Here is a 17,322-nt window from a genome sequence, read left to right as displayed (position 1 = left end):
GCCTGGTTTGCTGTTGCCCTGGAAGAACTGCTCATTCTCGTGCATCACCTTGCCCAGAATGTGTCTCTGTGTTCCACTTTTTAACCATGTGGGAGAGCCAATAGGTACCAGGTGAATATAATTAAGATCAAGTGTCTGACTGCTGTGATCTTGTTAGTGGGACATGTCGAATGTATTGCATGGGTGGTACTCCTTTCAGCCTCAGACCTCCTTTTCCTCTGCTCAGTGTTTGTGTTGGAAATAGGGGGGATCTGGGAAGTTGGAATATCATATACAATAGGATGGGACAGGGATATTTGTAAATGGGGGGATACCATGTCTTGCCATTGGGTGTTCCTCCCCCACTCCCCGAGGACCCCTCACCCAGGTGATCCTCCCGCACTTGTCCACCCCCAGGATCTGGATCAAACGCGATGGCCCTGCCCTTGCCACCTGAGTAAGGGATCCCCGGGGTCTAGGCAGTAAAACACCTTATGGTTTTTCAAATTTAGCAAATACCTCAGAGTTGTGAAGTGTCTCCTCCACTACTGTGATGCTGGCCCCAGTATCTCCAATGGCAATGGTTTCCTGGCCATGAATGAACACACTACCCTTTTAGTGTTTTCTGGGATAGTTATAGACATCATGACTTTGTTGCTCCCAGGACCCAATGGACATTAGAGTAACTCTTGTCTGAATGCCTATGGGCTCTTGGGCAGTAGCGTGACAGGCTGCACCTGTCATTATTCCTCCATTCCTGGACAGAAGGATAAGCAGACAGATGGTACCCCCAAGTGTCAGTCTTTACATCTGCGGTCCCCTATTCCCCCATGATCACTAACCCCATAAACTGCACATTTGCCAAATGTTCTTTTGTATGGGGGCTTGTTGGGACCAAACTCCTATTTGGCACTAGGAGAGTTGCTAAACCAGTTGAATTTCCCAGCTGGTGTGCCCTCCCACCCCCTTATCCTTTTTGTGGCCCTGTTTGGGATGAGATTTATCAGACCTTTCTTTTTCACTTTGTTTTTCCCCACCTCAGTCCTATGCAGAGCTTCCTTCTCCTTCTGGGTCACCCTGTTGGCTACCCATAAGTCAGCAGTAACTGCAAGCTTCTTGGATCCAATTCCTTGGAATCAGCAAAGTGCTGTCACATTTCTGGGGAACAAGCATACAAAATATGTTCCAACATAAACAAATTCATCATGCCTTCAAAGGTGTTTACTTTCTGCCCTTGAATCCATCCTTCCAGGAGTTTCAGGGAATCACACACCCAGGTTACCCATTGAATACTATCCTTCTTTTTCTGCTCTGTAAAGTGTCTTCCCAAACGTGACTGTTAGTTACCCACCTGACTAACTGGTAGTTAGCTTGATCAGTTGCATCCATCTCCAGGATAGTATTGTACCCACTTTGAGGTAGTCTGCTTAGAAGCAAGGGTAACTGATCAGGTTCATTCACCTTCTGCATGTGACATGTCATCTTAAATGCGTTCAAACAATCCACAATATCATTCTTCTCATCATGCATACTCACCAAATGTTTAGGCAATCTGAGATGAGGAGAGGAAAGACCCTGAAACAGGAGACAGAATCCAAAGACATTCTCTTCAATTCTATCTGGTGTCTACAATCCCTTTCTGTCTGTCTTTCAAGGTAGGCCCTCTCTATTTCCTTTTCCCTGGCTTTGTCTTTGTCTAACATTTTCATTTTGTTCCATTTCCAAATCAATTTCTTTTTGACAGATTTTGGCTTTTCCTTCTTCTAACCTAAGGTTAGGAGAATCTGTTAGAACATTTCTAGTAAGAGCAGGAGGAGGACTGGAAGGAGAGGAGGGAGCTACCCTTTCTTCCCTGTTAATGTCTGAGGCACATAAAGGTGTCTTCATTTCTTCTCCCCCTTGGTCCTCCCACATTTCCCTTGTCAGAGTAAACCCTCTATTCCCCAACCCTTTTTAGGCTGCTATCAGTCTTTGTCCCTTTCTTCCACCCAAAATATCCCACAAACAGTTGACCTTAATATTGGGACGAGGAGGAAAAAAAACAGGAGTTAGGCATACTCCCCTAAACACCACTTTGGTACTGAGACAAGAGGTCATTGGAGGAGTTCAGTTGTAATAGCTAGGCATGTCCAGCTAATAGATTTCACTTTTGTCAGGCAATGAAAGTTGAAGACACACACCTGCAGTCACTTAACAAGTCACAGATGTATAAAAAATGGCGACCGCCCAGCACAACGGGAGAGATGGCCAGGAGAGAAGGACGCGGCCTGGAGAGGCACCGGCTTGAGAGAAGCCAAGTCGAGCAGGAGTACGAGAGAGACGCCGGGGCAGAGGCTGGCTGTGAGAGGGTCCAGGACCCTGCTGTACTCCTTGTCCGGTGCTCACAGCAGGAGCCGTGGGGCACTGAAGCCTCCCGATCGCAGCAAAGTCTCTAAGAGTGCGAGTGGTGCTCTCAGTAGTTCCTGCTAGGGAAGAGGGGAGCTACGTGCTACAGAATTCCATGACGGCGAGCCCTGCTCGCTGTGTCTTTCATGACAGGGAGGCAGAGCGAAGCGAAGCCAGGACGCGTAACCAAGAAACCGGAAAGGAGCTACAGCAGTGAGTGAAAAGAAGGGAACACTCGTACCGAGGCGCTCCAGGGTCTGGAAACAAGATTGTATGAATGCTGAATAAGCTGAGAATTGTTATTAGTACTATGGAAGACCACAAGTTTATTTGAATACCGAACAAGCTGCAAACTATAACGAGGTTTTGAAAATTGAAACCAGTAACATTGAATAACCAAGTGACTGAAAAACATTAAGGGTATATTTGGATACCGAATAGAACAAAAGCAAGTGATGAGCATTTATGAAGGAAATAAAAGCAAGGTGGTACTAATGGGGATTACTACAGAATGAGATGTGTGAGCCACAAGTGGTGGAAAAGCCAGAAGGCTAGCATGAAGGATCTGAAATGAGAGTGGAAGCCACAGGTGGTGGCCAAGTCAAAAGATTGCCAATAAAGAAAGATATGAGTCTGAAAACTGAGCACTGGGCAAATGTAAAGGAACCCAAGGAACTACAGGTTAAGAGGGAGGAAACCGGTGTTGGCAGAGGATTACAGAAAGCCTAATTAAGTGCATAAGGATACCGGTTGTGTGACCTGTAATGGGTGGACTGTGTGGTCTGACAGCTGCGCCTAGACTGAGTGCCCCCCTACTTGGACCAAGCCAGGGAAAACAAATGTCAAGAATGTTGTGTTTGGCAACAGATGTTGAAGTTAATTGAAAAGGAAGAAACAGAACAATCTATGTGAACTATTGAAAAACTTGGATGAACAAAGGTTTCAAGTGGTATTGTTTTGAAAGCTGGAAGATTTTGAACTAATGTTGGTTTCGAAATCTGGATGAATTGAACTCTTTGGGAAGGGAGCCCCGAGACTTTGTGAACTGTGGTGAACTCTTAGGGAAGGGACCCCTGAGGCCTTTTTGGAACTGTTCTGAACTTGGGGAAGGGCAATCTAAGTCTAAGCCAAGAGCTGGAAGAAGCTCAGGAACTTTATTGATAAACTTCTGGGATAGGTCTTGGAAAACCAGCGTAAGGATAGCAAGATTTCTTAAACGCCCAGCTGAGCAAAACTACTCACAGTAGTAGCATGACCAAGCAGCAAGACTGAACTAAGGAGGACCCGGTCACTGTTGCGTAGTACAACAAGACCCACAAAGGAAAGTTATAAAAATAACACTTTTATTACAACACTACACTAAGGCACAATTTAAATATTACAAGGTCGGTAAGAATACTTTAGAACATTCAAGCAAAAAGAGGTGGTGTATTTAGCTTCCCTGTGATCGCCCCAGCACTCTGGAACTGACTACCGATTGTCATCCACTCAGAACCCTCCTACCGGAACTTCAGAAAACAAGTAAAAACCTGGCTGTTTAACTAACTCCAAGTACCACACCTACTGTTTCTGACATCCTTTCCTGAACTTGTTCCATGTAACCAGTGCCTCGATGCCCCTGGGTTATGTGTGCTTAATCAAATGCAAAAATAAATATGCAACTCGCAGTTGGTCACCCACATGTGTTACACACTACTTTAAAGTATCTTAGCATAAAATACAGACAGTTAATGCAAACTTTCAAAGTAGAGAATAAGTGATGTTATCTTATAGGTAGGCCCAATGGTATGTAATAAACTTTAGAAGTCCAACCCTAGTCTACCTCAACTCTCTGAAGATCTTGTTGTGGTTCCAAAAGGTCCTGGAGGATGTAGGTGAGTAGCCAACATGACACACTCAACTTGGGCAGGTATAGTACAAAGTTTAGTCAATGCAGGCCATAAAGAACAATAGAAGATTGGGATGTAAGGGACCTTCAGTCCAGTTCCGGTTTGACGAAGAGCAAGTACCACCCTTGGGAGTCTTCAGGAGTACAGACCCAGAAGTACTGACCCAGACACCACCACCCTGGGTCAGCCCCGGATAGCGCTAAGTTAAGCAGGACTTTGCTCCCAATGCAAACCCTATGGGGGAAGGGGGCAGATCAATAGATATAAGTAATCTCAGACCCCCAAAAGTTATGACTAGGCCCAGGCAATAGCAAATTGCTGCGGGAAGCAAGGCTCACCATTCAAGTCTTCAGGCAGGGTCGCTGGTCACAAGTTCGAGGTTGGTAACACCGGTCATCTTTGGAAGCTTCTGGCGACCTCAGACTGCATGCAGGATTCCTGGATTCGGTTCCACGAAGAAGGGATCCTCAAGAAGATCTTCACAGATGCACTTCTTACATTGACCCTGGGCAGCATCAGGGGACACTCAGCAACTTGGCTGTTGGACTCCGGGCGTCCTGCAGAAGCAGCCCCAGGTGGATGGTAACACAGTGTAATTCTGGAGCCTTGGCAGAGCCTTGAAGATGCCCACATAGAGTTCAATCCATTTGGGCAGTCGGAATTCCATGCAACGTAATCTGGCTAGTTTCGGGCTCAGAGCAAATGTAGCAGTGCACTCTCCAGAGGCGGAAAACTGGCGACCAACATCGATCAGGACAGGTCGCAGAGAAGGTCGAGGTGCGCAATGCTGTGGTTTCTATTGGTCCAGTACTGGTCACGACTTCCCTCAGTCGTCGTCTTCTTCGGATCTCTTCTGGTCCAATAGTCGACTCATGTTCCTAAGTCTAGCTTGTCTACTTGTATCTAGAAAAGGGGTTGATGGCGACGCCAGCCCTCCCAATAGGGACACGAGCAACATTCAAGCGTTGGAGGTGGTTGTCCAATTGGCGACAGCCAGCCCTGGAGGAATGTGTATTGCGGTTTGGGCGACCACTCTTCACTTCTTGTCAGCACACACACAAAGGAGAACCTTTGAATGCTTTCTGCAAGAAAACCACAAAAGTGTGTGCGAGGAAAGGGCTCTCCTGCATCTGGGAAGGAAGAAGGACAGCCAACAAAGGAAAGGGCATCTTGAACAGGACTTAAAACTACATGGGGAGCCATTCAGAGCATATGGTCCCGATAGTGCAGTATCGCGGCTGCAGCAGCAGCCGCCTTAATCAATACATTCGTAAAAAGTAACAACTGCCTACCGCCTGTTCAGGAAATGCTTGGAAAGTAACAATAGTGTCACTTTTAACAAAGTTAAGGGGATAGAGTGTTCTCTCAGCACTCCATTGAGGATGGCTTGTGCTGCAATGGGTAGAAAATACCTGTCACAAAAAGGAGGTGACTACTCCTGCACTGGGGTTCTGGGGACACCCCAGTGATCCTAAAATGATATTGCAATAGAGACCCTAAGGGTCCCTGCAGTATGCCACCTATGGTGGGGGTGCTGCCATAGGAAATCATGAGTCTAACAAAGACTAGGGGGGAGAGGTCTCCCGTTCACTGGGTCCCTTTAAGAGGTGTCCAGTAAATGCAGGTGGTGGGAGAGACAAAAAGGTCTCGCCCACCTCTGGAGTCTGAAAAATATCCCAGAGAGTCCAGCAGTAGTGCTGGGAGGGCCAGGACAGATTTACAAAATAATCTCCCTAACAAAATGTATAAACACAGATATGCACAGAATTTTCAACTTTGTGAAAACACTGGGAACACCACTGAAAATGATCAAACATACACACTGAAAACCAAATACCCTAATTATGTTTAATGCTAGGTCTGAAAGGGCTCCATATTAATGTGGAGTGTTGGTGTAGGCCTTATGAATTTTTCGAATATTTTTGCTCACAGTTTAAAAATGTCTAAACCCCTTTTTTAAAATCCCCTAGCTATATGTGTTAGGTGCTGAGCAATAGGTCAAGTGCCTTCCACATATACCAGGGGTGTGGGTTGTTTCTTTAAACCAGTCTACACAATTGTGCATGTGCTTGGGGGCTTTACTTGCTTGTTACATTTTGTCTTCCTTTTCCTCCCTAGTCCCTGTTCATATATGTCTGGTGCCTACCTGTGGTAGTGGGTCCACACATAGGCAGTGGGTTTAGGAAAGTTCTTCATAGGCAGTTCATGTTTTTCATAATATACAGGGTATCTTTTTAATACTGTGTATTATACGTTTACTACTTTTTGTGACCTGTTTGATTTCTTTGTGTGACTTAATAAAGTATTTTATTTTTCAGTGTATTAGGTGTATGGTATTTTTTAAGAAATGTTTGAATTAATGTTCTTTTTTGTCAGCCTGCCACCCCTAACTGAGTGTTGGGCCTTGTCGCTTTGTCCATGTTACATAACTTAAGAGAGGTTTGACTTCCCTTTCTTGTAAGGTGTGTTAGGCCCCATTAAGGTCAGTAGTTGTAGTTTCCATAGCAGAGAGAAGTAAAACATGCCTTAAAACCTATTTTACATAGTAGAGAGTGATGCAAACCTGCCTTAAAACATAGTTCAATGGGAAAATTGGGAGCAAATCACACACTCTTTCCCCCAGCCCCAGAAACTTCAAGAATTTTGTGTCAACGTTTGTAAAGATGTAAAGCAGCATAGCTACCTCAACTCCCTATTTGGTTTTATGTCATCTCCTCATGCTTCAAAGCATGTCGCTTGATAAGACAAAGTAAGCGTGCAGACTCCTAGGTTAAAGAAGACAATTGGGAGCAGAGGACACACTCCTTTTCCAATGCTGGTCACCTAATGACCTGCTACCCAATAAAGTGTCTTTTTTTGTATAACATCTTTGTGTGGACATTCCGTTAGTGTATGTTTTATGTAATACTGTTACTTGAATCACCCTGCTCACATCCTAATGGTTTCCCTGGTCTGCTAATCCATTGCAGACAAGCAGTCAGCCAGGGCAAGTTTCTGTAAAACACCTTTTTCCTAGCTGTGGGTCAGAATCTCATAGCCCCTGAAAACAGAGCTAAGAAAATTCATTCTAGAAGCTGAGTATGCTACTTTGCTTGCATTTCAAAGCGTCATGATAGAATTTAGGGATGATTGTAGCTGTGTAAGAACATATATTTTCACTGAAAATGCATGGAATTAATGATGCAGCACTTGAGCAGAAATAGTTGAGAGTAAAACGGCAAGTATGTTCAAAAAGCCGTGAGGCAGAAATAGGAATTATAACGCTGAGAAAGGCAATGGAAACATTGGAGACAATGTTGGGTCTTTGAGTAAAGATCCGGCAGCAAAGAGATAGACTATGGAACATCCAACCCTTCGGAGGAAATTCCAATACACAGACTTGCGAGATTTGCCCTTGGCCTCAAGCCCAGGGATCGGATATATCCAGCTCGGAAATCTCTGCACTGACTCCCTGTGGCTGGAAGGATCAAATTCAAGACCCTTTGCATCGTCCACAAGACTTTGTGGGGCCTGGGACTGCAGTACCTCCACCTTTCTCTTCCTAAACATCTTCCTTCTCGAGCTCTCTGCTCGTCCACCTCCAATTCCATGAGGGTCAGACACTTTTCCAAGCAGAGAATGGGGGCAGATCTTTCCATGGCTGGGGCCTCCCTCTGGAACAGCCTCCCTGCCTCTCTCAAACTTGAGCACTACCACCTCCGATTCCGGAATCATCTCAAGACCTTCCTTTTTGCTTCCGCTTTCTCTCTTCCTCTCCCCTGCTAATGACCCAGATATCTCTGCACACTGGTCACCTGGCCACCCCTGAACTCTGGCCCAGGCTCCTGCATGTCCAGTTGCCCTCGCACTGCCTCCGGACTCCCGCAGCACTTAACTGGTCTGTATCTGTAACCCTACAGTCCCTTCTATTTGCACTTAAGAGCCGCCCTCTGGTAGCACTTATTGAGTCACCTGCACTTCTCCTCACCCCCCTCCCTCCCTTGGCACTTCTCCCCTCTCCTCTTCCCCGCACTTGCGCGATCTGAATGACATGAGGCCTAGTAAGATCTTTGTTTGCCCTCCTTCTATTTCCCCTCCTTGTCTTGTCGCGCCTAGAAACACTTGCGTACCAGCGTGTTGAAAAAGACTTATCATAGCATTCACCATAATGTGCCATTTCCCCTATTTTTAGTGAACGGAAATGTTAGAAAAATCCTTGCATTCCATTGGCCGCCTGCTTTACTAAGAAATGTGAATTGTAGTTTATAATTCATTGAACAGCAAAGTGCTGCTTGCAGTAACATGCAGAGCTGCATCTGTATGTTTCATTAATGGGATTTTTATAAAGCTTATGGCATGCCTGTTTTAGTGCACTCCCACATTTTGATGATAAGATAACTTGGGCACATTTAAAGGGTTCTTTGCCAACGATTGATTTCATTTGTAATACTTTAATTTACATTAGCCCATTCCAGTTACCCATATGTGTGCCCTTTCTTTTGTGCCTTGTAATCTTAGCCTTTTGATGAACTGTTTATGTACACCATGCAGCAAGGCATTCATTTCTTTTAAGATGGAGGGATTTGAATGTTCGAGCCTCCAAATAGTTTTCCAGCATATACTAAGCCTGATCAATGTTATCATTTTTTTATACTCTGTGTTGGTGTGCTGTAACCCTCTATATTGTGATTTGTATCACTTCAAAATGATATCCAATTGAAAATTGTGTTGAATATTGCGTGCAAGGTGGGTGGATATGTAGGTAGAATTTACCGTGGGGTACTTGTAGGGAACTCTGTCAGGCAGGTGTAGATATCTGCCCTTTAAAAGTACTTATTCATGGTGTTGGTATTCATGCTTCGTGTTTTTTTGTTGCTTGCTTTTTCATACATCATATAGTATACTCAATATTGGTTTTTGTATATCTGGCCACTCTGTGGCTAGAAATGAATTGGGAAAAATAGAATGTAATTGTTAAATATACAAGAAAGCAGACTTAAGATATAATTTATTTAAGGCCAATTATTCGATCTTTTAGGTTTACATTCTGCCCTATTGCGGCTACTTGCAACCAACTATCCCCATTTATGCATCGTCGAAGACTGGGTGTGTGAGGAAGAAATCACAGGGACAGACACCCTACTCCAAAGAATGCTGCTGACAAACCGTGCCAAAAACCACTCCCCTAAGCAGCTTCAGGATGGTAGATTCACTTTCTTCTGTCTTCAAATGCGTTTGATGTTAACCTTATAATTGGTTGTGACCTGCTATGAACACTGCACGCTTGTTAGGAGGTGTGCCTGGTTTCCTGCCAATGTAATGCATCTTAAAATTATGAATTGGTCTGCTTCTCTTTTGGGGTTTGCCAAGTTGAATATACTTTCTTGCATATTTGGGAGAACTTTTACCTTATACTTTAGAAAAAGAACATTGCATTAAGAAAGTTTGTTAAAAATAAATATTCCAAGACACTGCAAATGCAGAATTAAAATGTTATGATATTTGGATAGGAATATTGGGGCTCTCGCCACAGGGTTTGCATAGTTTAATAACTGAATAACATTTGGAGTATTAATTGACCTCCTAACCATAAGATGTTGCTTGGTATGTGAGTTGTCTGAGGACTAATTGGAGGTAATTGCACAGTAAATACCCTACTTCTGTGTCACATAGTTTTCTTGTCTGAACTGGAAGGTGTTTCTTCTAGTTACCTTCCCTGTGTGCTATGGAAACATCAGATTCTCTAGACGGTAGCCAATAGAACAACCCTATGGGTTGGAGACTTCCATATAGTGAGGCCAGCAAGAGGATTGTGTGACTGTAGTTTGGATCACAAGATATATATTTTTAACTAGATTCTGGAGTCTGCCATACCTGGTATCTGATGGAGGGGCCTACAGCGACACAGTGACGATAATATTACTATATCTAATGTGAAGAACATGAAACTAAAATGTGAAGTATTTGGTAGTCTGTTGCATACTTCTATGCTTATCTTCTTAAATCCTCTTTCTTCTTTTCAGCATTTTCTATGCTTTCAATTAATCACATCCCTGTGATGCAGATTCTAGAGCACCTCACTTTACTTTGTGCCAGCAAGCTGATCCCGTATGCTGAGGTCTTGGCTTCAAATATGAGCCAGCTGCTAAATGTTGGTGTTCCACGCAGAATCCTTCAGACAGTTAACCGGCTATGGATGCTGCTAAACACAGTGATGCCTAGAAGGTATGTATGTGCAGGAGTTTTCTCTAGTGTCAACCTATCTGGGAAGCAACAGAGTGCTGTGAAAAACCATGGAATGATACTTAAACGCAAGGGGGGGGGGTAAAGAGGGCGAGGGTCATGGCTACGTTCCAGATCAGCGTCTGACAAGTCGTTCTACGAAGAGCAGTTTCTTCATTTTTATCCTGAAGACATGAGTGATGGGGCCATCCTGATGTGGGTCAGGATATTGTTCCAAACTTGGGGAGCATCATAGAAGAAAGCTATCTGCTTATTATTTCGTTCTTGCATTGCTTGTATGCCAGGATGGCAGTGTTAAGGCTTTGTAAGGCTCTTCACCAACCAGGTAGGAAGGTGTATTATATGCCTGTTTAGATGCATTTTCAGAATCACACCTGTGGATTCTAATAGGCCACCCTTTTCTGGTGAACAGGGAAAGACACTAATGTGTACCCAATCTCTTATGAAGGTAGCTTGACTGAGCAATAAGGCTTAGATTTATGAGTGTATGCACACACAGAACACTCTTAATAATACAAGTTAGGCAGAATGAATACAAACAACATCTATTTATTTAAGGCTTGAAAAACTCTTAGAATTAAAAACTTCAGGTAAGTAAACCACTTAACATACACACATATTGCATACATATTCATCTTTGGTGTGCCCTAGCTACAATGCACCAACACTTTACTTTCAAACACAGTAAGATGAGCAATACAAAACTGTAGTGTACCAAAGTAAGTGAAGAAGAGACAAGGTAAGTACTAAACCAATTTGAGAACTAATATACAAGAAGAAAGGAGTTAAAAACGCAAAGAAGAAAAAGAAAAAAGAGGAAATTTGAATAAAATTGTTGCAAAGGACTGTTTTATTTGGCATTTTCATCGTGCAGCCATTTGTTGAGCTTTTGAATATCTGGAGCTGCCTTGCTATTTTGAAAGCTGCTTATTTGACTGTTTTTGGCCCTTCAAAGATGGCTGCCGTGGTTTTCTTTGTTGTGTAGGCAGGCTGTGCTGAACCACCTTTCCCTGTGCTGCACTCCCATTGGTTGCTGAGTGTTTTCTTCCATCCAATCAGGGACAGGCAGGCTTCAGGCGGTCCTCTCAGCAACGGCCCACTTCCAAGGCCCCTGTCTGCTCCCTGTCTCCTTCTGGAACGCTTTTTGGGGTCCTCCCTGCACCTTAACCACAATGATGCTGCCACCTCACACCTCTTAAGAAATCCGGACTGCCTTGACTTTGCCACCTCCAGGACTATGAGTTAGTTCCCTCCTTATGGACTCACTCCTACTGCCTTTGACTATCACTGTTGCTTGTTACTCCCATGTTGTCATCCTGCTGCGCAGTGCTTCCTAAAACCCTTTGCTAACATCCGATTCCAAGATTGAAAAAGTCAAATCTTGCTGTTTTTGCTTTGTGCTAAAAAGTCAAATCTTGCTGTCTTTGCTTTGTGCTAAACAGTCAAATCTTGCTGCCCATTGCGAAATTCTCTGTATTTTGCTTGTATACTGTTTATTCTCTAACTTGCCAGTCCAGTGACCTCACCACTCTTTGTCCCACAGCTACCTGCCTTAGCCCCCCCCCCCCCCAATATCTCCATCCTCTCCTCACTTACACCCCAATGGCGCTTTCTGTTTCTCCTATATTTTCCAATTGTCTCCATTGACTATCCTTCCCGTCTCACTAAGTCTCGTAGGAAGAAGTTCAAAAAGGATATCTTGGCCTCTAACCCTGGTCTTCCTATCGCTGACACCTACTCCAATGCTTCTGCCAGACAGACCCTTACCGGCATCCTCTTTGTCGTTCCTTCGCCAGATCTATGGACTCCTCATATGGTCTTTGTGCTCTGCCCTATCTCCTCCTCTCCCATTAATGGTGGCACTCGCTGGGAAGTTCTCATGGTTTCCTTCGACTCCTCTAAAGTCATGATTAATGTCTACCTAAATGGCACTGTCAAGGTCCAAGGCCCTCGGGCCAATCTCCTCCTCTTTGATAGGTGCTTCCCTCGCCTCATCAATTTCCTCTCATCTCCTGCTGTCCCCTCCTCTTCCCCCTTGGCTACCTTGCCCTCTCTCTCCTCCTCCTCTGCCCCTCCTAGGGCTCTCTCTCCTCTGCAGGGCGTACCTCTGATCTGTACCCCTCCCCTGAAGGTCTTTAAGGCTGGCAACCTTCTTCATATTAATTGACAAGGGGGGTCCTGGGAGTCCCTCTGCCAGACATTAGTCCTGGTTACGAGGGACTTACCCAGAGTCTTTAGCTCACTATCTTTCACAGAGAAGAAATATCCCAAACATATCAGTCTTTGTCCTGCCCTGGGGCAGTCCAGCACCGAAATGCTAGGCAATTCTCCTCTGAACAAGAGTACCAACAGCATCCCCAGATACGTGTTTCGGTCTGGTTGGACCTCATCAGTAGGGAGGAGCTGTGCCTCTCTAAGAATAGTGCGCAAGGTGTCCACGTCTGGATTCCCCTAGTAACTTAGGGTGAGACCCAAAGTTACTTAATTATGCAAATTGACAAGGGGGGTCCTGGGAGTCCCTCTGCCAGACATTAGTCCTGGTTACAAGGGATGTACCCAGAGTCTTTAGCTCACTATCTTTCACAGAGAAGAAATATCCCAAACATAACCTTCTTCATATAGACACTCTTAACTCTCGCTCTGCCGTCAAACACTCCTCTGACATCTGCCACCTCCTTGAAGAACTAGACCTTGATGTCCTTGGTCTTACTGAGACATGATTCACGGCCAGCTCTGTCACAAGCTTTGACACTTTCCTCCCTGATGGCTACAAGATCCTCTCAGCACCCAGATCCTCTGAGTCCGGTGGGGGGGTAGCCCTGATCCTTCCTGAGTGGATTCCTGCCTCTATCATTCCTACTCAGACCTACTCCTTCGAATGCCTTGTCTGTAGGCTTTCTCTCTCGCCTACCCATTCTCTTACTGTGGTTACCATCTACCGGCCTCCTGGTCAAATCACCTCATTTCTCTCTGAGTGGGCAGACCTCTCCTCCTCCCTCCTGGCCTCTACCACTCAACTCCTCCTCCTCGGTGACCTAAATATACATTTAGACTCTCCTTGCTCCTCCTCTGTACTCTTCCGTGACCTCTGCAACTTCCTCTGCCTGTCCATCCTCCCCTCCTGGCCCGACTCACTCTGCAGGGCACACACTCAATGTTTTGATCTCATCCGACCTCCCCCTCTCCATCCCTCTGACCACTCCTCTCTCCTGGAGCGATCACTCCCTCCTCTCATCTCATATCTCCCTCTCTTCCCCCAAGCCAAGCCTACCCCAACACTGCCACCTACCTTCTGTGACATCCGGCCCATGAAGCGTGTGTCAGTTCAGGATTTTGCTGCCACTCCCCCCCCCCCTCCCTCTCCACCTTCGGCTGTCTCACATCCTGACAAAGCCCTGTCTCTGCTCTTCTCTTCAATTTCTGATACACTTGATGCTCTTGCCCCTGTCATGAGGATCCGTTTGAAGTCCAAAGCCAAGGGCAATTCCTGGTAGGACTCTGACCTAGCTACACTTAAACGTAAGTGTAGGGCAGCTGAGAGGAAATGGAGGACTTCCTGTTCATCCTCTGACAAACTGGCCTGTCGCCTGCTACAAAGGCAATACCGACTCTCTGTCCTCATCAAGAAGAGAGTCCACATTCAAGCTTGTGTCTCTGCAGCATCTAACAACTCGGCCAAACTCTTCAAAATCTGCAAGGAGCTGGCCAACCCTGATGCAGTCTCTACCCCTCCTGTTGCCTCCCAGGCTCTTTGTAATGCCCTTGCCTCTCACTTCATTTAAAAAACCCAGGACATCCTGTCCACCCTCTCCACCCACGCACCTCCTCTCTCCATCTGTGCTTGCTGACCCTCCTTTAGCCACCCTCCCACCATCCTTCTCGTCCTTTCCTCTTTTCACCCCTGATGACGTCGCTAGACAAGTCCGATCTATGATAGCCTCGTCAAAACAGGTTCATCCCTGTTCCTCTAAAACCATCAAGGACCACATTGACACCCTCGCTCCGGCCCTTGCTGATCTTTGCAACCACTCCTTTGCCTCGGGATCCTTCCCCTCCCCTCTGAAGCACTCCTTTGTGCATCCTCTTCTCAAGAAACCCACAGCTGATCCTTCTTGTCCAGCTAACTATCGCCCAATTTCCATTACTCCCTTTCTTGGCAAACTCCTAGAGAAGTTGCCCATCTCTCAGCTTAACCTTCAATTCAATTCTGTTGGCTGTCTCCATGACCACCAGTCTGGCTTCAGAGCTGCTAGAAGCACGGAAACTGCTCTCCTGAACATCCGTGAAGATCTGCTCTCCAACCTTGACTCTAACTTCTGCCTTAGACACGGTCAACCATACCATCCTGCTCAATCGTCTCTGTGAAAACCTGGGTATCGCTTATCAGGCTCTGGCCTAGCTGACCGCTTTCCTCTCAGATCGACCCTCGCAGGTCCAACTTGGGTCCTTCCTTTCATCTATCTTCCTCTCTACCTGTGGTGTTCTCCACGGGTCTAACCTCTCGCCCTGGCTTTTCAACCAATACCTGCCAACTCTCGCCCACTGCATTGCCACTTTCTGCTCAAATTTCCAGTGCTACACTGACGACACTCGACTCATTTGCAGGCTGCCCTCTGCCACCTCCTCTCCCTCTCTCATCTCCGATTGCCTAACTGCCATTCAAGATTGGTGTTCCGCCAATGATCTTTGTCTGAATGCCAGCAAGACGGAGATCCACCTCATCGGCACACCTTCAGCATGCTTTCCCCTCACTCTCTGGCCGGCCGCCCTTGGCCCTGCTCCTACCCCCACCTGCGAGGCTAAGAACCTTGGAGTCATCTTTGACTCCACCCTTTCCTTCTCCGCCCACATCTCTGAGGTCTCTAAAAAGTCAAATTTCCGACTGCACCTCCTCAGAGGTACTCTGCCTTTCCTCCCCTTCCCCCAGAAGCTCATGGTATCCCAAGCTCTGATTGTCTCTAGCTTGGACTTTTGTATCAGCCTCTTTCTAAATCTACCTGCCTCTACTCTCTGCCCTCTGCAACTAATCTAGAATAGGACTGCGAGACTTGTCCTTGGCCTCAAGCCCTGGGATCGTATCTCTCCAGCTCTGAAATCTCTCCACTGGCTCCCAGTGGATGCAAGGATTAAATTCAAAACCCTCTACATTGTCCACAAGGCTTTCTGGGGCCTGGGTCCAAAATACCTTCAGCTATCCCTCCGCAAATACCTCCCCTCTCGAGCTATTCACTCCTCTACCTCCAACTCCCTCAGGGTCAGTCGTTTTTCAAAGAAACGAGCTGGGGGTAGATCTGTCTTCGGCTGGGGCCTCCCTCTGGAACAGCCTCCCTGCCACTCTAAAACTTGAGGAGAACCATCTCTGGTTCCGGAAGCACCTCAAGACCTTCCTCTTTTCTTCTGCCTTCGCTCCCCCTCTTCCCTGCTGATCTGTTCTCTCTTGGCACTGTGCACCTGGCCACCTTCTGTCCTTCGGGCCGAGGTACCTGCTCACCCTAATACCCCCCCTCCCCACACTGCCTCCGGGCCACCCCTTGCACTAGGGTCTGTATCTGTACCCATAAAGCCCCCCCCTTTTCTTCCTGCACTTATCAGACCTACCCTGTCTGCTGCCTTAAACCTAGCACTTGCAAATTGCTGGTTGCATTACCTCTGTTTGTTGCCTTTATTATTTATTGTTATTTATCTGTTTCTTCTCTGCTTCGCACTTTCTACTTCTCCCTCCTTCCATGCACTTTTCCCCTCCCCCTCTCCCATGCACTTGCGCGTTCTCAATGTCAGTGGGCCTAGTAAGATCGCTGTTTTGTTCTCCCCTGTTCCCCTCCCTTGCCTTGTCGCGCTCTGAAACACTAGTGTACGAGCGCGATAGAAATAAAATATCAATCAATACCTAACTTCATAATTATAAGGTTCTACGCTGTAAAAATATTTCTCATACTAAAAGAGATGGGGGCTAGTGCCCTTCGTCCCAAGTCCCAATAAAACCCTTTGTAGGAGTTGGGAGTCTTAAAATTAGTCTGAACAAGTGTGGCAACACCAAAAGGCAGATTGTAAGGTTTTGAAGTAGAAAAACAAAGTAAAGTTATTATGAGACCCTCTATCAATCCACCCACTTAGGTGTAGCCCAGGGGAGGATCCTTGACCACAACTTCACCAAACACAGCCGTGCAAGAGAAAGCTAGGGCAAGGACCTTACCCCTGTTAACCCCATTGAGATGGGAGGAGTACAAACAGGTATGTTAACTCACCCCCTGTTCCTTGATTCACAGAGGGACCACTTCAGAGGCTTCTGAAATCGCTGGGTCCCTTTTCTTTGTATCTTGGTTCAAGTGGAGGTGTGTGGAGCTCATTGGTGCAGAGTTCACTTTCGGCATCTGTATTGCCTAGCAGTGGACAGCTTGATGCCCCTGGCACGATGAAGAAATGAGCACCACGTTGACGACGACCTGAGGGGATCCCCAGGACACGATGCAGGTTGAAATCTGCGATGGCCACTGTAATCAAAGGTAGGACCCTTGTGGCAGAAACAAAGAAGCTGGCCCTGCAGGGCCCTTCTTCATGCCGGAGAACTGCAGCTGAAGTGGAAGGCCTCTTATTTCACAAGCTGAGCGTTTGAGAAGTCTGAAATCGGGATGACAAATAGTCCACAAGAAAGCTGATCAGCCAACAGGATGGTTCTGGGACATTTCGAAAGGCTTTTAAGGGCAGGATCCTCAAGCATGGGTCAAGACTGGATGTTCCCACCAGCCCGGGGTTGAAGCAACAAAGAAGGTCTTGTGGAGATCAACTAAGGAGCAGGGTTTCGCTGGGGAGGTTGAAGACCATGCTGGATGGCTAAAACAATGACTTC

At 46.2% G+C, this 17,322-nt stretch overlaps 1 protein-coding gene across 2 annotated transcripts in view; it reads left to right on the top strand.

The window, feature by feature from the left end:
• Nucleotides 1-17,322, top strand: part of INTS2 (integrator complex subunit 2) — a 1,100,863-nt gene that overhangs the window by 600,642 nt on the left and 482,899 nt on the right. For both annotated transcript variants that reach the window (XM_069615090.1, XM_069615089.1), the window contains exons 17-18: nt 9,271-9,435; nt 10,256-10,457. In XM_069615090.1, coding sequence (XP_069471191.1) covers nt 9,271-9,435; nt 10,256-10,457 — 367 coding nt within the window. The remainder of the gene's footprint in view (nt 1-9,270; nt 9,436-10,255; nt 10,458-17,322) is intronic.

Source organism: Ambystoma mexicanum, chromosome 9, assembly GCF_040938575.1.
Source record: "Ambystoma mexicanum isolate Mex_15411 chromosome 9, UKY_AmexF1_1, whole genome shotgun sequence".
NCBI classification, from domain to species: Eukaryota; Metazoa; Chordata; class Amphibia; order Caudata; family Ambystomatidae; genus Ambystoma; species Ambystoma mexicanum.
Note: the sequence above shows the minus strand (reverse complement) of the source record. Positions and strands in the feature narration are given on the sequence as shown.